At 46.6% G+C, this 22,670-nt stretch overlaps 2 protein-coding genes and 1 non-coding gene across 26 annotated transcripts; 2 read left to right on the forward strand and 1 right to left on the reverse strand.

The window, feature by feature from the left end:
* Positions 1-1,800: 1,800 nt before the first annotated feature.
* Positions 1,801-1,873, reverse strand: TRNAR-ACG (transfer RNA arginine (anticodon ACG)). Its single transcript has one exon. It is a non-coding gene; the product is annotated as a tRNA-Arg (tRNA).
* Positions 1,874-1,987: 114 nt separating this feature from the next.
* PRMT5 (protein arginine methyltransferase 5) lies at positions 1,988-10,762 on the forward strand. Of its 4 annotated transcripts, none has more exons than XM_042252972.1 (17): positions 1,988-2,135; positions 2,990-3,108; positions 3,407-3,492; positions 3,648-3,782; positions 4,135-4,247; positions 4,580-4,629; positions 4,838-5,001; positions 5,437-5,598; positions 5,774-5,851; positions 5,944-6,002; positions 6,090-6,212; positions 6,295-6,470; positions 7,333-7,442; positions 7,688-7,781; positions 7,963-8,079; positions 9,235-9,299; positions 10,216-10,762. In XM_042252972.1, the coding sequence occupies exons 2-17, from the start codon at positions 3,006-3,008 to the stop codon at positions 10,366-10,368; spliced, it is 1,788 nt and encodes a 595-aa protein (XP_042108906.1). In that variant the 5' UTR covers positions 1,988-2,135; positions 2,990-3,005; the 3' UTR covers positions 10,369-10,762. The 4 variants fall into 4 exon arrangements, with proteins under 4 accessions (XP_042108906.1, XP_004010391.1, XP_004010390.1 ...); XM_004010342.4 differs by lacking the exon at positions 1,988-2,135 and adding an exon at positions 2,214-2,423; XM_004010341.5 differs by lacking the exon at positions 1,988-2,135 and adding an exon at positions 2,214-2,337.
* A 1,249-nt stretch (positions 10,763-12,011) lies between these two features.
* Positions 12,012-21,910, forward strand: RBM23 (RNA binding motif protein 23). 21 transcript variants are annotated; one of them, XM_060418955.1, is made up of 17 exons: positions 12,012-12,198; positions 12,405-13,339; positions 14,553-14,583; positions 14,776-14,828; positions 15,474-15,549; positions 16,115-16,272; positions 16,742-16,789; positions 16,919-17,092; positions 17,340-17,393; positions 17,544-17,661; positions 17,758-17,910; positions 17,995-18,132; positions 18,678-18,743; positions 20,216-20,411; positions 20,498-20,629; positions 20,718-20,802; positions 20,888-21,910. In XM_060418955.1, the coding sequence occupies exons 4-17, from the start codon at positions 14,806-14,808 to the stop codon at positions 20,889-20,891; spliced, it is 1,425 nt and encodes a 474-aa protein (XP_060274938.1). In that variant the 5' UTR covers positions 12,012-12,198; positions 12,405-13,339; positions 14,553-14,583; positions 14,776-14,805; the 3' UTR covers positions 20,892-21,910. The 21 variants fall into 21 exon arrangements, with proteins under 21 accessions (XP_060274938.1, XP_060274942.1, XP_012036388.1 ...); XM_060418959.1 differs by having other exon boundaries at positions 12,405-12,790; positions 13,318-13,339; positions 14,776-15,549; XM_012180998.4 differs by having other exon boundaries at positions 13,318-13,339.
* The last annotated feature ends 760 nt before the right edge of the window (positions 21,911-22,670 follow it).

A 22,670-nucleotide genomic window follows, 5' to 3' on the forward strand; every position in this document is an offset into this window, starting at 1 on the left:
GATGGTATGTACTCTTGATATGCTGTGATGAAAATGGCCACTTTACCTCTGTGATCCTCCTCCCCCAAACCCATAACCCCAGTCTAATGAAAGACCCCATCAGACAAACTCCAGGGAAGAGATGTCCTTCAGCATAGCTTCCCTGGTGGCTCAGAGGTAAAAGCGTCTCCCTTCTATCTGGGTAAACCTGGGTTCGATCCCAGGAAGATCCCCTGGAGAAGGAAATGGCTAACCCATTTCAGTATTCTTGCCTGGAGAATCCCATGGACAGAGGAGCCTGGTGCTACAGTCCACGGGGTCACAAAGAGTCAGACACGACTGAGTGACTTCGCTTTCGCTTTTCTTTCTTATACCTAACCAGTATTCCTCAAAACTATCAAGGTCATCAAAAATAAGGAGTACCTGAGTAACCGTCACAGCCAAGAGGAGCGTAAGCAGATCTGACAACTATATGTAATACGGTATCCTGGATGGGATGGTGGGACAAAAAGAAGACATTAAGCAAAAACTAAGAAAATCTAAATAAACTATGGACTTTAGTTAATAATAATAATACATCAATTCTGGTCCACCAATAGTAATAAATGTATCATACTAATGTTAAGATGTTAATAATAGAGAAAGCAGTAGGAAGACATGAGAAAGCTGGCTGTACTGTACCACCTGCTCAAGATTTCTATAATTCTAAAACTGTTTTAAGAAATAAAGTCTAGTAATAATAATAATAAGATAGGGATAAAAGTACCTCCAACTCTTAAGCTCCATAGGCATTTTCTCATTTCTTTAGTTTTCTAACCTTTATCTTTTGGGGGCACGCACTAAATACATTGCACCCAGGGCTCCTTATTGCTTATCCTATCCACACCCATTCCGTATTTCTCAGAACTCTGATCCCTCACGGGCTACGTCATCTCATCCAGTCTCGTGGCTAAAGTCACTACCTCTCCTGGCGATTTCCAAATCTTGTCTGGCTCTGATCACTATTCCTCCAACTCTCTATTACACAGCGCCCCCTAGACGTCCAATTCAGCATTTCCAAACCCAAACCCTGATTCTCCCTAAAAGAGCTTCTCATTTCCTGTAGCACTCAAAGAGGCCAAAATCTTGGGCTTCAGCCGCAGACTTCCCTTATCAGGCTTCCTGTCCGTTGGTCACTAAGTTCTGTGACCTCCTGCCTCGGGCCTTCCGTATTGTGTTCTCTATCCATCCTCGCTGCCAGGCCCTCAACACCTCTGGGTCTTCAGGTTCTCTTTCTCCTCCCTATATCTTTCTTTGCTTCGTTCTTTTCCATCCCTGTAGCAGGTGTTCACAAAGAAAATGTAGAAATTCTCTAGAAAGGAAAATGTTGAGATTCTCTCAGGTCTCCGCCAGGCTGTTCATAACTCCTCTCCACTGTAATTCCTCACCATGAGTTTTTTTTTCTTTTCCTTCCTATCTTCAGTGTGTGTTTAGATGTTTATTTACTTTTTGTTTGTTTGAGATATAGAATAGAAAGGAGTTGGTGGCTAAATTGCCACAATCTATTAAAAAATATACTAAGGCCCATACAAAGCCCAATTTAGTCATTACCTCAATTTTCTCAGGATTTTGAAGGACCTAAATAGAGACACAAGAACCATCTTTGAATTAGGCAATGGAAAACGCTGACATAAAATGGCTGCAGAACGCAATAAAATTATGAGCTAAAAATGAGGGTAAGAGGAGATCATAAGGAAATTTAGAAAGGGAAGAACGGGATACTTTCAAAATACTGCTTATGACAGTATTGCATGGGATGCAACAAAAACACACGCGTCTCCCCGAGCCAGCCAGGAGTCGAACCTGGAATCTTCTGATCCGTAGTCAGACGCGTTATCCATTGCGCCACTGGCCCCGAGACGACTTCGCTGGCCCCAATGATGACACTTCAAGCTTATACTGCAGGGCTTCATGGGACGTGTAGTCTCTGCACGGAGTTCTACGAGTACACGAAGCATTATGGGAGATTAAGTTCGTCGAGAATCAGACCCTGAGATTGGTGACTGTTCCGAAGCCTCGCCGTACGTCACTGTGAAGCCCGCGGATTGGCGAGAAGAGCCACTCCCCACCCTTCCTCCTCCAGCTCTAGAGCCGTGGGAGACGCTCTGGTTGTTAAGGTGAAACGTCCCGCCTTCTGGGGGCTTTTTTCCGGCTTTGTGATTGGCTGCTAGCTTCAGGGAATCTCGGCGTGGATTGCGCGAGGGAAAAGATGGCGGCGATGGCGGTCGGTGGTGCCGGTGGAAGCCGCGTGTCCAGCGGGAGGGACCTGAATTGCGTCCCCGAAATAGCTGACACACTGGGGGCTGTGGCCAAGCAGGGGTGAGGGCCTGGACCTCCGCGAGCTGAATGCGGGGTCCGAACTCGGGGACCGAGAGGGACAGACCAGTCATCCCCGAGAGGCAGGGGTGAGGGGGTCGAAGTGGATGAGACCAGGGCGGGAGAAACCATTTAGTCCTTCGGGGGGAGAAGCCTCGGGCCCTGGAGCTTGAGAGGAGGGCGGGAAACTTATTGGGGGCGTGTGGTCACTGAACCCCAAAGTCGGAGGAGTTATCAAGTAAATTCAAAAAGGGGGCGTAGAGACCTCCAGGGCCCCGTGTGAGATTGGGAGAAATAGTTAGGAGGTTAGGGAGAGGAGAGTTAAACCATGAGGGGGGATACTTAGGCAGTACTGCTGCCGATCTGGATGTGACAGTCTCGGAAAACCAGTGACAGCAGAGTAGAAAGTCCACGTGGTGTGGATATTCATCTTTTCTCTTAACTCATCTTTTCCATGGCTGTGTCCTGGCGAGAAATTGAGGCACAGTGCAGCGGAAGTGATATGCCCCAAGGTTGGCTGAATTCAGCAGTCTAGTCGGGTCGCTGGTGGCAGCTGAAAGGGTTGTGCAGAATCAAGAGAGCCAGTCCAATTACTTGGATCTCTGGGCACTGCTGCTGTCTTTACATGACGATTCTGGGTCTGTCGCGGTTGTAGGTTTGATTTCCTCTGCATGCCTGTGTTCCACCCGCGTTTCAAGAGGGAATTCACTCAGGAACCTGCTAAGAGTCGGCCGGGCCCCCAGACACGATCAGACCTACTGCTGTCAGGAAGGGGTAGGGAGCATCCCACATGCCCCTTAATTATTAGAGGCAGTAACAACTTATGCTTTATCAGTGCCTTCCTCCTCTTCCTTTCTTCACTTGGATATATTGGTTCGCCCCACGGATATAGATAACTCCTTACCTACCTACTAAAAGCCTTAGTTCCCTATTCTGTCAGGCTCTCCTGTATCTGTGATAGAAAAAGTCTTTGTCTCATCTGTAACTCTATTCCCTGTTAAGAACTAGAAATTGAATGAGTAAAGTGCTGAACCTTATTTAGTCTTTGTCTTTCTTGGGTGGGGGAGTGCAGACTGGAATACACTAATTGTGGGAAAGCTTTCTCCATGGATTCGTCCAGACTCAAAAGTGGAGAAGATACGCAGGAACTCTGAGGCGGTAAGACTGACCTCTTCACTGACTAAATATCAGTAAACAAGTTGGGTGGGGAGAGCACTTTTTCCCCACTCTGTAACTTAGTAAATTTGATATAATGCAATTAAAGCTATTTGAGTTGCTAGCTCTTAACTTTATCCTTTTAATCTCTATTCCAGGCTATGTTACAGGAGCTGAATTTTGGGGCATATTTGGGTCTTCCAGCTTTTCTGCTGCCCCTAAATCAGGAAGATAACACAAACTTGGCGAGAGTTTTGACCAATCACATCCACACTGGCCACCACTCCTCCATGGTATGGCAAGGGCTTCCTTCCCTGCTGCATATTATGATAGTCAGGCTGTGCTAAGTATCTTCTTGTTCCTAGCCATTCAGTGAAGGGTGCATTTGGGAGAACTGAAATGTCAGTACTGCCTACCCACACTAAGAGTGGTGAGCAAAGTATTATAAAACGTATAGAATATCAGTTATTTCCCACAACTTCTAGAGATAAAAGACAACATATAATCACAAATTGGGAATAGGATATAAGGGGATTAGCTTGAAATCTGGATCAAGATCTTTTTAATTGAAGGAAGCTTTCTGGACCCAATGGGTTCAAAACAGTTCTAAATAGGGTGTGGAACCTATTTATTGTTCATGTGCAGTTCTGGATGCGGGTGCCATTGGTGGCACCAGAGGACCTGAGAGATGATATAATTGAGAACGCACCAACTTCTCACACAGAGGAGTACAGTGGAGAGGAGAAGACATGGATGTGGTATGTTTCCTTTTGCCACTGTACCTGGGGTGGAGGGAAGTACAGAGTGGAACCTGTAGGAAGGTCTCCCTGAGGTGTGGTGATTAGTGGGCCGTATGTATTTGATGGAGCTTCCCTGGTGGCTCAGACAGTAAATGGTCCGCCTGCAATGCTGGAGACCTGGGTTCAATCCCTAGGTCAGGAAGACCCTCTGGAGAAGGAACTGGCAACCCACTCTAGTATTCTTGCCTGGAAAATTCCATGGACAGAGGAGCCTGGAGGGCTGCAGTCCATGGAGTCACAAGAGTTGGACATGACTGAGCAACTAACTTCTGTGTTTTAACTCTGCACAGGTGGCACAACTTCCGGACCTTGTGTGATTACAGCAAGAGGATTGCAGTGGGTGAGTCCACAAAGATCCTGGGATAGGTTATCCTTCTCTGAAATCCTGTGACTAAAAATCAGGAGTCTCATGTATACTTGGCTGCTGGGGCATACTTTCTCCATGCTTTAGTCTGCCTTGCTCTTAAGGAGGAGACAGATCTTGCACAAAAGAGCATGCAAAGATTCTGGCCTGTATGATTGACAGGTCTTTGTTTTCCCTTTTGTAGCTCTTGAAATTGGTGCTGACCTCCCATCTAACCATGTCATTGATCGTTGGCTTGGGGAGCCCATCAAAGCAGCCATTCTCCCCACCAGCATTTTCCTGACCAATAAGAAGGGATTCCCTGTTCTTTCTAAGATGCACCAGAGGCTGATCTTCCGACTTCTCAAGGTGTGTAGTGGAAGGGTTCTAAAGGTGTTCCAGTTAATCTTGTTTTACTCACATATGTGTGATGGGATTTTTTTTTTTTTCTTTGTGGGGCTGATTCTTCCTCTCTAACTTCTGGAGCTCAATTTCAGCAAAGTTGAGGGCCTTGAGAGCAAAAGGACAAATAGCAGTAGAAGCCCCAGAACCATTTCAAAAGGAATCGGGTATCATGAGAACTTTGCCGAAAGTTTGATGTAAGAAGTTCCAGCAATGATTCATGGGGTCCCTGGGGCCAGGGTGATGCTTATGTGGTATAGGAGGGCTCCTGTTGCTTTTGTTGGTATTCAGAGGTTATTTGGTGATTTGGGCCTTATTTTATGCTGGAACTCTTTGGCCATAAGCTTCAATAATGTCCTCTTGTTTCAAGGACTGTGTCTGATGGCCTACTTATTCTCACAGTTGGAGGTACAGTTCATCATCACAGGCACCAACCACCACTCAGAGAAGGAGTTCTGCTCCTACCTCCAATACTTGGAATACCTGAGCCAGAACCGACCTCCACCCAATGCCTACGAACTCTTTGCCAAGGGTTATGAAGATTACCTGCAGTCCCCACTCCAGGTGGGTCTGGAGTGCACTAAGAGGATGGAGGTTGGGGGAGGAAATGTATCTTGAGAGTAGGTTCCATAAAATCTCACCGGAGCTCAGGAGACAGTGGGAAGGTTTTGGTGTTCTGGTGCATTGTCCTTGCCAAAAAGTGGCTAACTTACTCTGTCTTTTTCCTCTCATTCATCAGCCACTGATGGATAACCTGGAATCTCAGACATACGAAGTGTTCGAAAAGGACCCCATCAAATACTCTCAGTACCAGCAGGTACAGTGTGGGTCTCAGTGTCAGGCAAAGGGCTGGGGTGACCTGGGTGAAGATGGCATTATAGCCACAGGATCTTCCCTCCTTCCCCTCAGGCCATCTATAAATGTCTGTTAGATCGAGTGCCAGAGGAAGAGAAGGACACCAACATCCAGTGAGTGCTCTCTGCCTGATTCCCAGAGATGTGCATGCCTGCCTCTCCACATGTACAGTCAGCTTGACTGCTCCCTCTGTTTCTTAGAGTGCTGATGGTGCTGGGAGCAGGCCGGGGCCCCTTGGTGAACGCTTCCCTGCGAGCCGCCAAGCAAGCTGACCGGCGGATAAAGCTGTACGCTGTGGAGAAGAACCCAAATGCTGTGGTGACGTGAGTAGCAACCTTGATGCTGGGAAGTTTGGTCCCAGTGCCAGGTTTTCTTTCTTCTCCTGACTCGTTTCATCTGTTTCAGGCTGGAGAACTGGCAGTTTGAAGAATGGGGAAGCCAGGTGACAGTAGTCTCATCGGACATGCGGGAGTGGGTGGCTCCAGAGAAAGCAGATATCATTGTCAGTGAGCTTCTGGGGTCCTTTGCTGACAATGAACTGTCACCTGAGTGCCTGGATGGAGCCCAGCACTTCCTAAAAGGTGCCTCCAGGCTGGGGTGTACTGAATAAGGGGATTGGATTATCAACTGGGAAGGCTCAGTGGGGTTGGGGAGGGGTGGGTATGGCAGCAGCTTAGAAGAGGTTACAGAGTTTAGGGGAGGCAGGGCAGACTCGGGTCAGTGCCCTTAGCAGGTGACACAATCTCCCTGAACCTCGGGTGTGAGTGTTCACATCTGTAAAATGAGGGGAGCGGACCAGAGCAGAAACTTTAAAAAGGTATTTATTTAGTCATTTGTGGCCGTGCTGGGTCTCCGTTGCTGCGTGGACTTTTCTTTAGTCAGGGAGAGCGGGGGCTACTCTCCAGCTGCAGTGGAGAGCATACGCTCCAGCATTCCTGGGCTCCTCATCGCAGTGGCTTCTCCTGTTGCAGTGCACAGGCTCTGGAGCGCACGGGCTCAGTTCCTCCTCTGCGTGTGGGATCTTTCCAGATCAGGCATTGAACCCTTGTCTTCTGCATTGGCAGAGGGACTCTTTACCACTGAGCCACCAGGAAAGCCCCCAGAGCAGAGATTCTTAGTCTGAGATCTGTGGATTCCCTGAACTGCCATGACATGTACCTTGGACTTAGCTTTCATCATTAACTCAAAGGAAAGAGAGTTAAGGACCATTAGATTAGAATACTTTGGGTTCCTTCCGGTTTTACTCTTTTGTGACTCTAAATTAACCTGGAAGTAGAATGCCTTAGGGTATGAGCGGGGCGGGGCGGGGGGGGGGGCAGGGTGGCCTGGGCATGTGACAACATGGAGCTGCCTGGGTCTCTCTTGATGTGGGAGGTCTGGGCCTTCAGTACAGATGCACCATTTCCATCCCCTGGGAAGTAATGTGCCTCTTCTGCTCTGCAGATGATGGTGTGAGCATTCCTGGGGAGTACACCTCCTTTCTAGCTCCCATCTCCTCCTCCAAGCTATACAATGAGGTCCGAGCCTGTCGGGAAAAGGACCGTGACCCTGAGGTAAACAGCCACTCTCTTCTGGCGGTCTCTTCTCTCTTTAATGCTTTTCTTTTTTTCTGTCAGCATAACTTTCATTCCACTGGAAGAGATGAAGAGGTGAAGGAGTTGAGGATGTGGGAAAGTGACTGAAGTGAACCTACGTTTTTATCTTTGTCTGTGTCCTTAGAGCTTAAGCTGCATTCCCTGAGGAATTAGGTAGCTCTCGCCTGTCGTCTTCAGATATCATTTTCTCTCTCTTGGGACAGGCCCAGTTTGAGATGCCTTATGTGGTACGACTGCACAATTTCCACCAGCTGTCTGCACCCCAGCCCTGTTTTACCTTCAGCCATCCTAATAGAGGTGGGTTCCTGCATGGCTGTCCTCTGACTGAATGGGGAGCTCACCTCCCTGGTTTCTTCCGTTGCTGTCCTGGGTTTAGCTGGCCTCTTATCTAGGCTTTCTTTCCTGGTTCCTGCTTATGCTTTACCAAGTTGTCTAGGGTTTCTGGTTCCTCATCACCCACACAGCTCTTCCCTGACAGATCCTATGATTGACAACAATCGCTACTGTACCTTGGAGTTTCCTGTGGAGGTGAACACAGTGCTACATGGTTTTGCAGGCTACTTTGAGACTGTGCTTTATCAGGACATCACTCTGAGTGAGTGTCTGGGGCAGTGGATGGGGGTTTAAGAGTATGCTACCTGGGCAGCTTATGTATTTAATACATGTTGCATTTATTTATTTATTATTTTTTAATATAAATTTATTTATTTTAATTGGAGGTTAATTACTTTACAATATTGTATTGGTTTTGCCATACATCAACATGAATCCGCCACAGGTATACACGTGTTCCCCATCCTGAACCCCCCTCCCTCCTCCCTCCCCATACCATCCCTCTGGGTTGTCTCAGTACACCAGCCCCAAGCATCCAGTATCATGCGTCGAACCTGGACTGGCGATTCGTTTCATATATGATATTATACATGTTTCAATGCCATTCTCCCAAATGATCCCACCCTCACCCTCTCCCACAGAGTACAAAAGACTGTTCTATACATTTGTGTCTCTTTTGCTGTCTCGCATACAGGTTTATTGTTACCATCTTTCCAAATTCCATATATATGCATTAGTATACTGTATTGGTGTTTTTCTTTCTGACCTACTTCACTCTGTATAATAGGCTCCAGTTTCATCCACCTCATTAGAACTGATTCAAATGTATTCTTTTTAATGGCTGCGTAATACTCCATTGTGTATATGTACCACAGCTTTTTTATCCATTCATCTGCTGATGGACACCTAGGTTGTTTCCATGTCCTGGCTATTATAAACAGTGCTGCAGTGAACATTGGGGTGCACATGTCTCTTTCAGTTCTGGCTTCCTTGGTGTGTATGCCCAGCAGTGGGATTGCTAGATCATAAGGCAGTTCTATTTCCAGTTTTTTTTAAGGAATCTCCATACTGTTCTCCATAGTGGCTGTACTAGTTTGCATTCCCACCAACAGTGTAAAAGGGTTCCGTTTTCTCCACACCCTCTTCAGCATTTATTGCTTGTAGACTTTTGGATCGCAGCCTACATGTTGCATTTAGAGTCAAAAGGAACTGAGCAGTCAGTGAATGGAGATCTTTGATGACTTGTTTCCATGTTTACAGATGAGACTGTCCTCAACCTAGGCAAAAAACAGAGTCATGGAGACCTCATTTTGTTGTTGTTAATTTTTATTGGAATATAGTTAAAACAATGTTGTGTTAGTTTCAGGTGTACAGCAATCAGTTATTCTCAATTTTTATCATTATTTTGTCCACTTAGGTATCCGTCCAGAGACTCACTCTCCCGGGATGTTTTCATGGTTTCCCATCCTCTTCCCCATTAAGGTAGGTATCACCTTAAGGCTCCTTGGGTTAAAAAGTAACTTATGGCATTGATGTTCTGCCCCTTTCCTTCTCCCAGGATAATGCTTGGCTGTGACCCTTGTTCTGCTGTTCTCACATGCATTTGTAGACGTTGGGATATTTGCAGTGGCCTTCCACCTGGCTTCCCACATCTACTTAGGCTATTCTTCTGTTCATTCTGTACCTGGAGCAAGAGTCATCGTATAAAAGCACAAATATGATCCTATCTCTGTCTCCTGCTTCTAAAACCCTTCAATATCTTTCCAGTTCCCTTAGGATAAAGTCTGTTTTATTATTGGCCTTGGCACATGGCATGTGGGATCTTAGTTCCCTGACCAGGGATTGAACCCACGCTCCACACAGTGGAAGTGCAAAGTCTTAACCACTGGACTGCCAGAGAAGTCCCAGGATAAAGTCTTAAATCTTCCTTAGACTTGGTGTGATCTAGTTTTCACCTGCCCTTTCAGCTGCTGTCCTTTGTTTACATCCCTTCAGTCCTTGGACCTTCTTTTGGTTCCTCTAATACCCCATGTTCTTTCCTGCCTCAGGGTTTCACACTTTTGTCCTCTGCCTATAAAGTTCTTGGCTCATTTTCTGACCCAGGTGACTTTATCTTCCAGGTCTTACTAGACATTCTTATTGTCAGATAATTTTCCCTGACCTCGTAGACTAGGTTAGCATTACTTTTCATAGGTACTGTCCCTGTTTACAGCATTCATCCTACTTTTGATTATTTGTTCAGTGTCAGATTGTTCAGTTCTGATGATTTGTTCTGATAGACTTCAAACCTCATGAGGGTTGGAATGTTATATTTGATCATCATCTCCACACTTGGCTTAGTACCTTGCCACATAAAATTCAGCAGTTCCACCCTGAACTTCCCTCTTTCTTCTTACAGCAGCCCATTACTGTGCGTGAAGGCCAGACCATCTGTGTGCGTTTCTGGCGATGCAGCAACTCTAAGAAGGTGTGGTATGAGTGGGCTGTGACGGCACCGGTCTGCTCTGCTATTCACAACCCGACAGGCCGCTCTTACACCATTGGCCTCTAGCCCTGCCTGCAAGTGTCTGGAGCCGTGGAAGCAGCTGCAGGTTCTGTTCCTGTAGCACAGAAGGTGCAGTACACCATGGGCTCTGATTTGCCATGCCCATCAGAGAGGAACATTTCAGTCTGCTTTCCTACCTTACGTCAAGATGGCAAAGGAGGAGAATTGGGCTCACAATACCAATCTGTGAAGACTTCAGGCTTGAGCATGAGGAATTCATGTTGGATCTGAGGCTACTCCAACGGGCACTCAGCCTCAAGGGCTCCCTGGGATAGCTCTGAGAACATGTGAATTGAACAAATTTTCAGCCCTCTTCCCTGTCTATCTCTGTTCCTATTTTGATGGTTTTGTGTAAGGAGGAAATACAAATAAAATGAGGTTATGGTCTTTCCTGCTCTAACTCTGCTGCCCCCTGCCTCTGCTTCTTCAACTATTACTTACACGTATTCAGATCTATGGTCTTATCCAATACTTGAAGGGGCCTAGGTTTACTTCCTATTTAAGAAGCTTAGTGGTGACTCTTGGACTCCCAGGTACAAGTCTTTCTGAGCAGCTACAGCGAGGTCTTGTCCTTTAGGACCTGATTAGGTTGTTTTCTGGGGAGGAGGCATGGAGTTTGCTGCCACGGAGAGAGATGGGGTAGTGAGTGAAGCCAGCTTCCCTTCCACCTTCCTGAGCTGCTGCACTACCAGCTCCTCTGTTACCTCTTGGGAGCGTTAACTGGAAGTCATCCACACTTCTCCAGCAATAAGCCATTTATTTTGTTAGGGTAAAATCACAGGATTAGAGTTTGAAGTCCTAAGAGGTAATCTAGATCAAGTCTACATTTTTACAGAAAAGGAAATGGTATAATGATAAAAAGTTAATATTCAAATCAGTACTCAAATGGTTCCTGTGAGTTCATGGCCGTCTCCCATGTTTTAAGCAGCTACGTTTTTGGCAGCTGTATTAGGCAGTTGAAGTCTCTGGGAGTTCTGGAAGCTCCTGGAATGTGAGGGTGGACGTCAGATAGACGGCTGAGTACAGCTGCACCCAGTCACCTGAGAAACTGCCTGAAGTTTACCCTTGCAGTGGGAGCTGTAGGGGGCACTGATTTCGACTGAAAAGCGTGTGAGATGTGGAAGAAGATAAACCTGTCACAGACTTGTGAGGTCCAAGCGCTGAGCGCAGGAGGCAGCGGTTGGGAAAGTTGTACAGACAGAATGGGGATGTGGAGGTCAACACCCCTCCCCTAGGGAAGCAAGTGCAGTTGCTCTCCACAATGCTGTTCTGGATAAGCCCGACTTGAGCTCCTTGGCAAATCAGTAAGGATGGCCAGGGACCTCAACTGCACCTCATTACCTCGCGGTGTTGGCCCAGACTACCACTGTGCTGGGAGCTGGGTAGGAGGGTTCTATCTCAGTTCTCGGACCGCTTTCCCCGCTTTCTGCAAATCGTTTAACCAATGAGAGCGATAGGTGGCTACCTAAGGACCCTTCTGCTTTCCTTGAGTCCCGGCAAGGTTAACCAATCAATGGGAACTTGGCTGTTGCTAAGAGACCATTGAGTTTGGCTCCACCCATACTTAGGATTTTAGCCAATGAAAATCTGTACTTTGGTCTGTTGCCGCGAAACCTGTGAGATAAATTCCAGCGGCTGAATGTTTCGGCGCCTGCGCAGATTGGGGAAGGTTCTGGAAGGCAGTGGAGCTGCCGCCATTTTGCGGGAAGAGGAGTAGCTCCGGCTCTAGTGCTGCTTTTATTGCCGAGTCTCTGGAAGATAGCGGTGGTTCGTGTCCCCCGCCACACCCAAAGGAACAGGGGGAACCGGGACCCCCGTTGCGGGGACCCGGAACTGGTAAGAAACCCCGAAACCGGGTTCCCCCCGCAACGTCACCTATGCGTGACGTTGCCGCGCGGCCCCTCCCCTTGACGTCACAGGCAGAAAATGGAGTCGAGAGCAGAGTCAGGCAAACTTTTAAAATTTAAAAAAAAAAAAAAAAGTTTTTGTTTATTTTGATCTGGAAGTGTTCGCTGCCTAACTAATCACTGGCACGATTTTAGGGATCGGCACCCTCGTGGCTGTATCCTTCAGCGATGAAGATGTTTCAAGGATCCGAATGACTGGTCTCTTGGTCCCCATAACCTTGACGTTCAGGGTGTCCCACACTGTGGAGAGAGCATCGACCTACCGCGGTCTCAGAGGATTCGTGGGATCCGTTTTCAACCCCTAGTGGCGCCAGAGAGAGATGAGGAAATTGAGGTTTCTTCCTCAGTCTTCCTTATGTGGAAGACTTATGTTCACTATGTTGGCGGCTCTGCCCACATACTCCGTGGCGGTAGAGGAGCATAGTGGGGCCACATAGGAGGCTTTAGCATCGGGACGCTGGCCCTCACAGAGATGCTGCCAGTTACTTACTTGCAGGACCGTTTTTGGAAGCGTGGCCTTGGTTTGTTACAAATGGGAATGTTTTTGTCTTTCTCATTGTTCTTGTTCTTAATTTGTTTGGAGATGTTTGTGCCCAGCTCAGTGACCAGACCCAGGAGGTGGCGCTGCCCATCACCCCTGGGACTCCAGCGTTTGGGGAATGAATTCTGTCTGATTGGGGCTGACAGTGTATTTTCGCTCTCCTGTGGCCCGGCTGCAGTGGGGCTTAAGTGCTGGCTTGGGTCTAGTCTGTGTTATGACAAGGTCCGCGCCATACCATGATGGTGGGTCCCTAATGCAACTTTTGGAGCGGGGTTGGGAGAAAGCAGTATAATGTTTTAATGTATGGTATTGAATGGACTTTAACCCATAAGTTAGAACTTAAAGAGTTCGAAAACTACCTACCTGAAAGCACATAAGTGTTTCGGACTTCTCTGCTATTTAGGACATCTAGAAGATAGACTAAACCCAGCAAGATTCCAAGTTTCAAAGTGTGCTAGTGTTTTATATGTGTGTATTTCTAAATATATCCATTCATTTGTTTCTTAGGTCTGAAAACTTTATTCCACAGGTAGGGGTTCCTTTGTCAACTTTTGTGAAAGTTGTTGCATATCTTAAGTTATCCCTGCACTGGACTAGCACTCAACAAAGAGCAGTTCTTGAAACTAGAAGCATTTCATTTGGAGAGTTAAAGGCAGGCTATAAAATACGAAGAGCAGTGTTATGACACTTAGAAATTTTGTATAGACTTGGCCGTCAGATGACTGAAAGGAACGGAGTTTGTAGATCAAAAACTTACTTATAGAACGATTTTTCCCCCCACCATAGGTCAGATAGCATATATTAAAATCAGTCTGGTTCCTAATATTTTGAAGCATATACTGTACGTTTTTTTTTTTTGAAGTATATACTATTGCATACTGGTTATCTCTATAAGCCACACAATAAGATATGACTAATGAGACTGATTCTTTTCATATACCTATGAGGACATTAATTCTCCAGATGAGTGTATATTTAAAAATAGACATCTTGGTATGCTGTGTACTTTTCTTTTTTAAGGAATTTCCTTTTAAGTTTAAGTTACAAACCACATGAGAGAGTGGTAACCTGAACATTAGAGTCAGAAGACTTCTGATCAAGGATCAGCTCCTCCATTTGAGCTTTGTGACTTTGAGCTGTTCACAGAAACTGTGTTTTTTCATCTGTGCATTAGATCCAGTATTGCCTGTAGCATATGTTACCATTGATTACTAAATAAATGTAAGAAAAGAGATTGAGTTCACTGGTTTTTGGACACCTATTTGATTTTGGTTTGGTTTCCATTTTAAGCCTTAAATTTGGGTCCAACTAAGTTTTATTGTTGGCTGCTTCCAAGAATCTTATCTTTGTAACATGTTTAGCACAGTGCCCAGCAATGTCAGGTACTACAAATGATAAATATGATTACTTTTATTAAATCATCAAAATAGGCTGTGCACTCTGTCTCCAGTCAAGACAGCATGATTGGATGATGCATTAACTGCTTTAAAGAGGACAAAGCTCTTGTGTATATGGAAAGTCTTAATTATAATTATTCTCTCTGCATAGAAGTTCTTCAGATTAGTTTTTTTCAGTTTTATTAGGATATCAGTGACATAGAATAAAACTATACATGTTAAGGTGTACACTCTGGTGGGTTTTGTTATGTACTAACACCCATGAAACCATTACCTCCCCAGATTCCAAAATGTTCTTTTATAATCTTTTCATCCTGGCCCCTCCCCACCTGTTCCTATCCTTAGGTAACCACTGACCTGCTTTCTGTCACCACAGGTTAGTTTGCATTTTCTAAAATTTTACGTAAATGTACATCATACAGTATGTACTTTTTTTTTGATACCCTCTTTCAGTGTAATTATTTTGAGATTTATCTGTGTTACATATTTTGATAATTTAGAGTAGTAATCTTTGAATAATTTATCCTGTTGATTTCATTTGGTGTCTTCTGTGTTTATTATTTGACAGACCTGTGACAAAACAGACTTGAGAAAGACCATGGCTAAATATGAAAGCTTGGGGTAGGCAAGAAGTCCTACTGTATATCCCTAGACAGAAATGCTTCAGACTGGGGCTGGTTAAGCCATCTTAATCATAGTTTTTCTGAATTACTCAGACTCTAGTTGGTGTTGTACAGAAAATGCTTAATGATGAATCCCCTCATTCGTGTGTGTTTGGGTCAGGGGTGTGGGGAAAAGCTTGGGACAAATTATTTTGTCTTAGGTATTACTTTGTATTGCTTTTAATTTTTATTCTTGTAGTCTTACCTTTTTAATGGAATATGTGCCAATTTAAGTTTAAAGCAGTTATTATTCAGAATTTTGAATAGTAGAATGGAGGCCAAGTGCCCACTATAAATAGTAAGTTTGAGTACCTGCATTTTCTTTTAACAGGAAAAGGACTGTATTATATTTTGTCTCTCCCTAGACATCTAATTTTCTTCTAGACCCTGACCGTTTATAAGCCACAAAGCAGAACTAGTTCAGATCTGTAAGGTGCAAAAATAAATGTAGGGTAAGCAACAGCTGGTAAGATACCTTTGGAGTTCGAGAAGCAAAACTGTATGTTCTGGTGTCTGTTTTCTTCAAATGGAGAGGGAATGTGGGGCGCCGGAAGGGGAGGAAAAATATAAATGAGGTTCTTATGTATCTATATCTTTTCCCCAGATCTGCTACAATGGCATCTGATGACTTTGATATAGTGATTGAGGCCATGCTGGAGGCTCCCTATAAAAAAGAGGAGGTAATATTCCCCATCTCACTCTTGGAATTGGGTTAGTAAGAAAAAGCAGTTGTGGCTCATCAGTTTCAATATTTTAGGAATTTTCTTTCCCTGTTCATTTATTATGTACAGTGGCTATTCATGAAAGGTATAATCTTTCAGTAGTCACTGCTAGAGACCAGTACTCAAAGGCCATGCTTGCAGAAAGGGCCCAGAAAACTGGGGGTGAGTGGGCAACATAAAGTTGGGATGGGAACCCTTTGCTTACAGCTGTCAGTGACACAGAAGAAAGTTGCTATATCTCAGACGTAACTCATTTCTCACTCTCCTGGGAGATAGATGTTACTGGAACACATGTCGGACAGCTAATGTTTGACTTTAAAATCTCATCTCTTCTTTTTGGGTAGTTTCCATCCTTCTCTTGCTCTCTTTGTTAGGAGATCTAGGTGCTCAGAAACTGTTAAGGTAATTGAGAGTTTTGATTTCATGAGCTTTCTTCCTTGTCCACTTTGTTCTTGCCTTGCCCAATGGAATCTGTGTGTCTGTCACCTGATGCCTTGTGTTGTTTTCCTGGTGAACCCCTTAGGATGGGCAGCAAAGGAAAGAGGCTAAAAAGGACAATCCCAGCAACACGACCAACAGCACCAGCAGCGCTGACACCAGTGGCTGTGGTACTGGTGGGAGCAATGTCACTGATGGGACCGGCGCCACCAGTGGAAACGGCACAAGTGGGGAGGCAAGCACGTGAGTGTGGCATGAGGAAGGGGGTCGGCCGCCTGGGGACGGAAAACAGCTTTGTCCATTATAGGAACAGCTGGAACAGAGAGGTGGTTGTTCATAAGACTTCCTACTTTAGTAATGGCTCCACTGGGTCATGGGAATAATGGTGATTTGGTGTAATGATCTTCCAGTGTAGACTTGTGGATCAGTCCTAGTTTTGATGTATTTCATTTGAATAAAATAACAGGAGGATCTCTGATTTGAAAACACCAGATACTGTTCCCTTCCCTGGCGGGGAAATGGCCATTTCATATGCCTGACAGTGTTCAGGGCTGTGTGTAACCTAATGTCATACCGTTGTCATGAACTCCTGCCATACTGTCTTCTAGATTTTGGTCTTTTGCTGGTTTCTGTTTCATCCTAGCCTCACTGTCATTTGGTTTCCTTGGGAGAGATAATGAAACCTCTGTAATGAGTTGATACTCTCTCACAGGAAGAAGAGGAGTCGGAGCCATAGTAAAAGCAGGGAGAGAAAACGCAGGTCAGTCATGCTGGGGACACTTGGGTTTTGAGAGTTATAAATGGAAAGATACCAGGGAAAGCTATACATGAAAGGCCAGAGGAGGTTGGTTTGTTCTTTAAGAAACTTAATAGTCATTTTTATCCATAGTCGTAGTCGAGACCGGGATCGTCACAGGCAGAAAAATAGTCGGAGCCGAAGTCGAGATCGGCAGCGTCGCCACCGCAGCCGTAGCTGGGATCGTCGACATAGTAATGAGTCACGAAGTCGAGACTGGCGTCGTGAGGATCGTGTACACTACAGGAGTCCACCGCTTGCCACTGGGTATCACCTTTTGCTAATAAGATCACCTTTGTATTCTGGGTAAAACCAAGTGCACCGTAGTCCCTGCCTAAGGGTGCTTGTATCCTGTTGTTGGGATGGGCAGGAGACCCGGTTACTGGAGGGGTGGTTCTCAGAACTTGCATGTGTGATGAGGTGCTATAATCTTTTTTTCTCGTGGTGGAAGACTCAGCACTGGGCCAAGTGTGAATAGAGGTGGTTTTCAGTTTTCTTGTTCTCTGTTCTGTAGGCGTAGGTATGGACACAGTAAGAGTTCTCATTTCAGAGAGAAGAGCCCAGTCAGGTGAGTTGATAATGAGCCCTCTCTCAGGGACTGTGAATTATGAGTGAAAAGTGGTTTGAGGCAAACCAGAGGAATGTGTAGTTCTCGAGGGCAGCTGAAGAACAATGCCCAGGTATTGGGAGGGAAGGTGTCAACAGCTGTGCTCTGCAGGGAGCCCGTTGACAACCTGAGTCCGGAGGAGCGGGATGCCCGCACAGTGTTCTGCATGCAGTTGGCTGCCCGCATTCGGCCTCGAGACCTGGAGGACTTTTTCTCTGCTGTTGGCAAGGTAACCCTCTTCTCCCTCTTAGTTGGCTAGGGGTAGCCTGTCTTCTATCCATCCCCCTTTATGCCCAACTCAGGATTTCCCTCCTGCCCTGGATAGGTTCGAGACGTCCGTATCATCTCAGACCGGAACTCACGTCGGTCTAAAGGCATTGCCTATGTAGAATTCTGTGAGATCCAGTCTGTGCCGCTGGCCATTGGGCTGACTGGGCAGCGGCTGCTAGGAGTGCCAATCATTGTACAGGCCTCACAGGTGAGCACCCTGACAAATGGACTTGAGAAGATGGAGTTGAATGTGGTAGGTGTGAGCGTAACCCATCATTTCCTCCTTCCGAAGGCTGAGAAAAACCGCCTGGCAGCCACGGCCAGTAACCTGCAGAAGGGCAGTGGGGGACCAGTGCGCCTTTATGTGGGCTCCCTGCACTTCAATATCACTGAGGACATGCTCCGGGGCATCTTTGAGCCCTTTGGCAAAGTGAGTAGAAAGAGAGGGGAACCTCTGAAGGGAGTTGGGAACAGCGGGGAGGGTGAGTGTACCTCATCTGTCTGATCATGGTTAACCCAATGCATGTTTCATAAGGGCCACGTGGGTCCCTCCTGGGAAAGTTGGCTCCATCTCTGCATTCTTACTGCTCAGGAGATAAATTAGGCACTGTGAAATCAAATAGTGGGGTCCAGATTAAGTAAGATGAGTCAGCAAAAGTGTTTTGGAAAAAAATGGTTTTTGTCTCTCTTTTTAAAATGATTTGGAGAGATAGAATAGGTTGGTTAGAAAGATAGAGATATTTAAAATAATCTAAGTAGGGGACTTTCCTGGTGGCTCAGTTGTTAAGACTCTGTGGTTCCACTGCACGGGGCACAGATCACAGATTCCATCCCTCGTGGAGGAACTAAGGTCCTATATGGCACATGCTATGCATGGTACATGCTATGCATAGCACAGCCTAACAAAGCAGTCTGGGTAGGAAAGGTCAAAGGTGTGGTTTAGCCGGAAGATCGTTATTTCTCTTTATTTTGCAGATTGATAATATTGTCTTGATGAAGGACTCAGAAACAGGCTGCTCCAAAGGTTATGGTTTTATTACGGTGAGTCTCTAGTCTTTAACTTTTGATTTTAGTTTAGGTTTGTCCACTTGTCTGATTTTGTAGCTCAGCTTCATCCTCCTCCCGTAGGAACGGTCTTAATGACCCATAAACCCTGCTGCCTGAAGCGTGGACTAGCCTTCTGCCCCTTGAGATGAATGCATTGCTTGAGATCTTGGCTTTGCTCCCACACTCTGTCAGTGGCACTGGTATGGGGTGTCCAGGAGTTCAACCAGCCTCCCTGGTGCTACAACTTGCTGTTTGGGTAATAGTAATAATTCCAGGGTGCAGCTGAGGTTGGGGGATGAGGGAGGTCAGGTATGGGCTTTATTGTAGATGTATGTTATAGATTTGGTATATTTTCATGATGGGGTGGGAATAAGAAGTTATATACTTTCCTCTGCTGCCCTGTTTGAAGCAGTTTCTCCACTGAGAAATACTTTCATATTTAAATACTATTGTAGGGAAAATAGTGAGGCCACCTAATAGTGGGCAAGTCTCACCTTTTCCTGACACTCCAACAAAATTGTCTCCCATAACTGGTTCTTCCATGTGACTCCAGGCTGAGGACTGGTTGCCAGCCACAAAGTCTGATAGAAGCTGCCATTTTCTGGGCTCAATCCAGGCAGCCTACACCCCCACAGTTGCCTGCAGGGCAGAGGGGAGGTAGGTTATGTTCTACCATGGGAATTGCTCATCACAGAAGTATCCAGTAAAAGCAAGCCACCTACATACACCACCTGCCTAGGAACTGTCATTACCACGTGCCAGGCCCTAGGGCAGGTAATACCAGAGTAAATAAAGCCAGCTGTGGGGTTCATGGTGGCAAGTACCTTCTTAAGCTCCCCATGTGACTCAGATTCAGAAAGGTTCCCCTGGCGTCTTTCTGCCCTTGTGTTACTGCCTTTTAGGTCAACACCCTTGACACATAAACAGCAGACTAGGAATCCTCATTATGTCAGGCTGCTGCTGAAAGGGACTGGAGAGTTAGAGGCCCTGTGGCCAGTAGGCCAGAGAGGTGGGGTGGGACTGGGGATGCAATCTTGCTTTCAGTACCAGGCTTGTGCCCTCCTGAGGCTGTGCCTTTCCTAGTTCTTGACTAAGGACTGAAACTTACTAGTCCTGAGGGCTGAAATGAAACTCAGGAGCCTTGGATCTCAGCCTGTATTACTTCCATCTGATATACCCATTTGTGAACAGCCAGTCAGGTGAGGCTCCCTACAGATAACGCACTGTTAGGTTCTTAGTGGAGCTGGAAGATTGAAAAGTGATTGCCCTTGAGTCAGCTGGAAAGGGTTCTTTTCAGAGAACCATTTGGGAGGATGGGATCCTAGGTGACATTCCTTGGGAAAGCAAAGTCTGAGCCACAGTGAGCATGCGATTTTCTTGGGACAGTAGGACTAGGGAGTGTTTGTGGGGCTTTGAGAGCATGTCTGTGGCCAGGAGGTACCTGATACGCCCTGGGTTTCTTGTAGTTCTCTGACTCAGAGTGTGCCCGACGGGCCTTGGAACAGTTGAATGGCTTTGAGCTTGCTGGTCGACCTATGAGGATTGGCCACGTGACCGAGCGACCGGATGGTGGCACAGACATCACTTTTCCTGATGGAGACCAGGAGCTAGACCTGGGATCAGCGGGTGGGCGTTTGCAGCTCGTGGCCAAATTGGCAGAAGGTAGGTTTCCTTGTGGAGTGAAGAACGTGGGGTTGAGTTTTACACTAAGGGTTAGGACTTAACCCCACCTCTTCTTTCCCTCTGAGGTTCTGGAATCCAGCTGCCAACCAGCACTGCTGCTGCCGCTGCTGTGGCCCAAGCTGCTGCTGCTCAAGCTGCTGCCCTGCAATTGAATGGAGCAGTTCCCCTGGGCGCCCTGAACCCAGCAGCTCTGACTGGTAGACTTGAACTTGGGGAAGGGAGAGAAGGGTTAGGCCTGGAAGGCAGGAATACTCTGCTAACTCTCCGTGCCTCTCTTTGTTCTAGCTCTGAGTCCGGCCCTGAACCTCGCCTCCCAGGCAATTGCCTCCCAGTGCTTCCAGCTTTCCAGCCTCTTTACCCCCCAAACCATGTGAGTCACAAGGCCCAACTCGCGTCAGTGTTCATAGTTATTTTCTTTCCTTCAGCTTCCTATTTACATCTTCTCCTTGCCACAGGTAAATTAGTGGCTCGGTCCACTGCCTCCCTGTGCCTCTGGGTCTTGCCACTCCCTGCTCCACATCTACCCTTCCACGGCCCCTTCTCTCCGTTTTGTGGACCAAGCCATTCTGAGGGCATGAACACTGACGGTGAGGGAACTGGGGCCCCCCTTAGACACCAAGAAGGGCTCCTACCCACAACAGCCCCGGTGGAAATAGACTCTGCTGATGAAAGCCGCTGGTCGAAGAGAACAGCATCTTCACTTGCATTGAACATCTGTTTCTCTGTGTTCATCATCTCCTGGGATGGCCTTCATTGTCCTTCCCAACCACCTGTTACTGATTCTTCGATTCCTACCCCTTTGGGAAGGCGATAGGGCATTAACTGAAGGAACTGATTGCTCTCTTCCTGTACCTTTATCCTGCAATCTGTCACAGAAATCCCCTGAAACCTCTGGTCTGGGAGGACTTTGGAGTGTGAGGGGTTGAACCTTGCTGCTACAGGGCCCTGGAAGGTAGTGTGGACGTGTGCATTGGGAAGCCTGCCTTAGACCTCACCTTGGGGCCAGAACTGCTTCTGTGAGCTCAGGATCTTGCTGGGAGGTGTGGGAATAATCTGCCAGCCATTTTGGATGTCTTTGGGGTATTCAGGAGTTTAATGAAAGGTAGGGTACCTTTCTGGTACCATCCAGCTTTGTGTAGTTGTCTTTTCCTTTGGTCCAGGGTAGGAATATGGAGGGGAGACTGCTGCTCTCCACCACTTCCCTGTGCCTCTGGAGACTGGGCTCAGGCCCAGCTGTTAAAGCTACTCTTGTCCCCTTGCTGGACACATATGAGCCCTTCTCACTGGATTTTATACCCTGTGTCTGTGTACATAAATATATATATATATATATAAACTTTGTACAAAAGGTATGTCCCACTGTTGTGGCGGCCGCTGCCCATGTGTGTGTGGTCTCAGTCCCTTAGTGTGTCTGTCTGATGTTAACTTCTGAGCCAATACCACGGATGGTTCTTGGGATATAAAGTATTATAATGTCACTGTGTTTTCTTTCCTTAATTTTTAAAAAATCTGATCTTTTGGAAGAAAAACAGATAAGACACACACCCTGTCTGTATCTGCTTTATAGTCCCATGGTCTTCATGCCCTGTGATCTCCACCTCTGTCTTTGTCTTAATTATCTCTAAACACACTGCCCATTGGACAGACTCTCCCGCTGGCTCTACCTGGGGACAGATCTTGTCTTTCCACCAGATGGCAGTGTGACAGTAGCACATTCTGCACCTTTTTCTGGGGGTGGGGTGGGGTGGGGGGGTTGTGATCCTGAGAAGCTTAAGTACTAAGGAAGCCTCCTCAGCTCACCATTCTTACCCTCTCGATCTCTGTGGCCTGCCTTTGGACCTCTTTGTGTAGAAATCCAGTCTAGTATCCAAAGGGGTTTGGGCAATATACATCAGGGCTCCCCTAGGCCTTAGGTCTGTAATTGTTCATCCTTTCAGTCCCTTCAACTCTTGCTTCCCGTATGGCTCAGCCTGGGACAACACAGGCCTGGGCTGATCCATGCATTCCAGGGAGTTGAGTATTCTAGGCATGGCCTTAACAAAGGTGAGGCACACCTTCCTCTGCCTGCTTCATAAGGCTTAGGACAGGGGGCCAGCCCAGAGCCTCGGTCACCAACTGCGGACCAGCCAAGAGAAGGTCTGAGGTTCCAGGGACACAGCTGAACCTCAGACCTGTCTTCCTCCTGTGGGCCTCCTCCATTCTTTACTGGTCTCTATGGCAACAATGTTAAGGCTTTAT

The sequence above is a fragment of the Ovis aries genome, chromosome 7, assembly GCF_016772045.2.
Source record: "Ovis aries strain OAR_USU_Benz2616 breed Rambouillet chromosome 7, ARS-UI_Ramb_v3.0, whole genome shotgun sequence".
NCBI lineage: Eukaryota > Metazoa > Chordata > Mammalia > Artiodactyla > Bovidae > Ovis > Ovis aries.

Bases quoted from the DNA above. Each gene is read 5' to 3' on its own strand.
- PRMT5 (XM_004010341.5), top strand. From the start codon at position 2,228: ATGGCGGCGATGGCGGTCGGTGGTGCCGGTGGAAGCCGCGTGTCCAGC. The intron at 3,109-3,406 runs GTAGGGAGCATC...GGGGGAGTGCAG, and splicing joins CCTACTGCTGTCAGGAAGGG to ACTGGAATACACTAATTGTG. The intron at 7,443-7,687 runs GTAAACAGCCAC...CTCTTGGGACAG, and splicing joins AAAAGGACCGTGACCCTGAG to GCCCAGTTTGAGATGCCTTA.
- RBM23 (XM_060418945.1), top strand. From the start codon at position 14,806: ATGGCTAAATATGAAAGCTTGGG. The intron at 14,829-15,473 runs GTAGGCAAGAAG...TCTTTTCCCCAG, and splicing joins GCTAAATATGAAAGCTTGGG to ATCTGCTACAATGGCATCTG. The intron at 15,550-16,114 runs GTAATATTCCCC...TGAACCCCTTAG, and splicing joins CTCCCTATAAAAAAGAGGAG to GATGGGCAGCAAAGGAAAGA.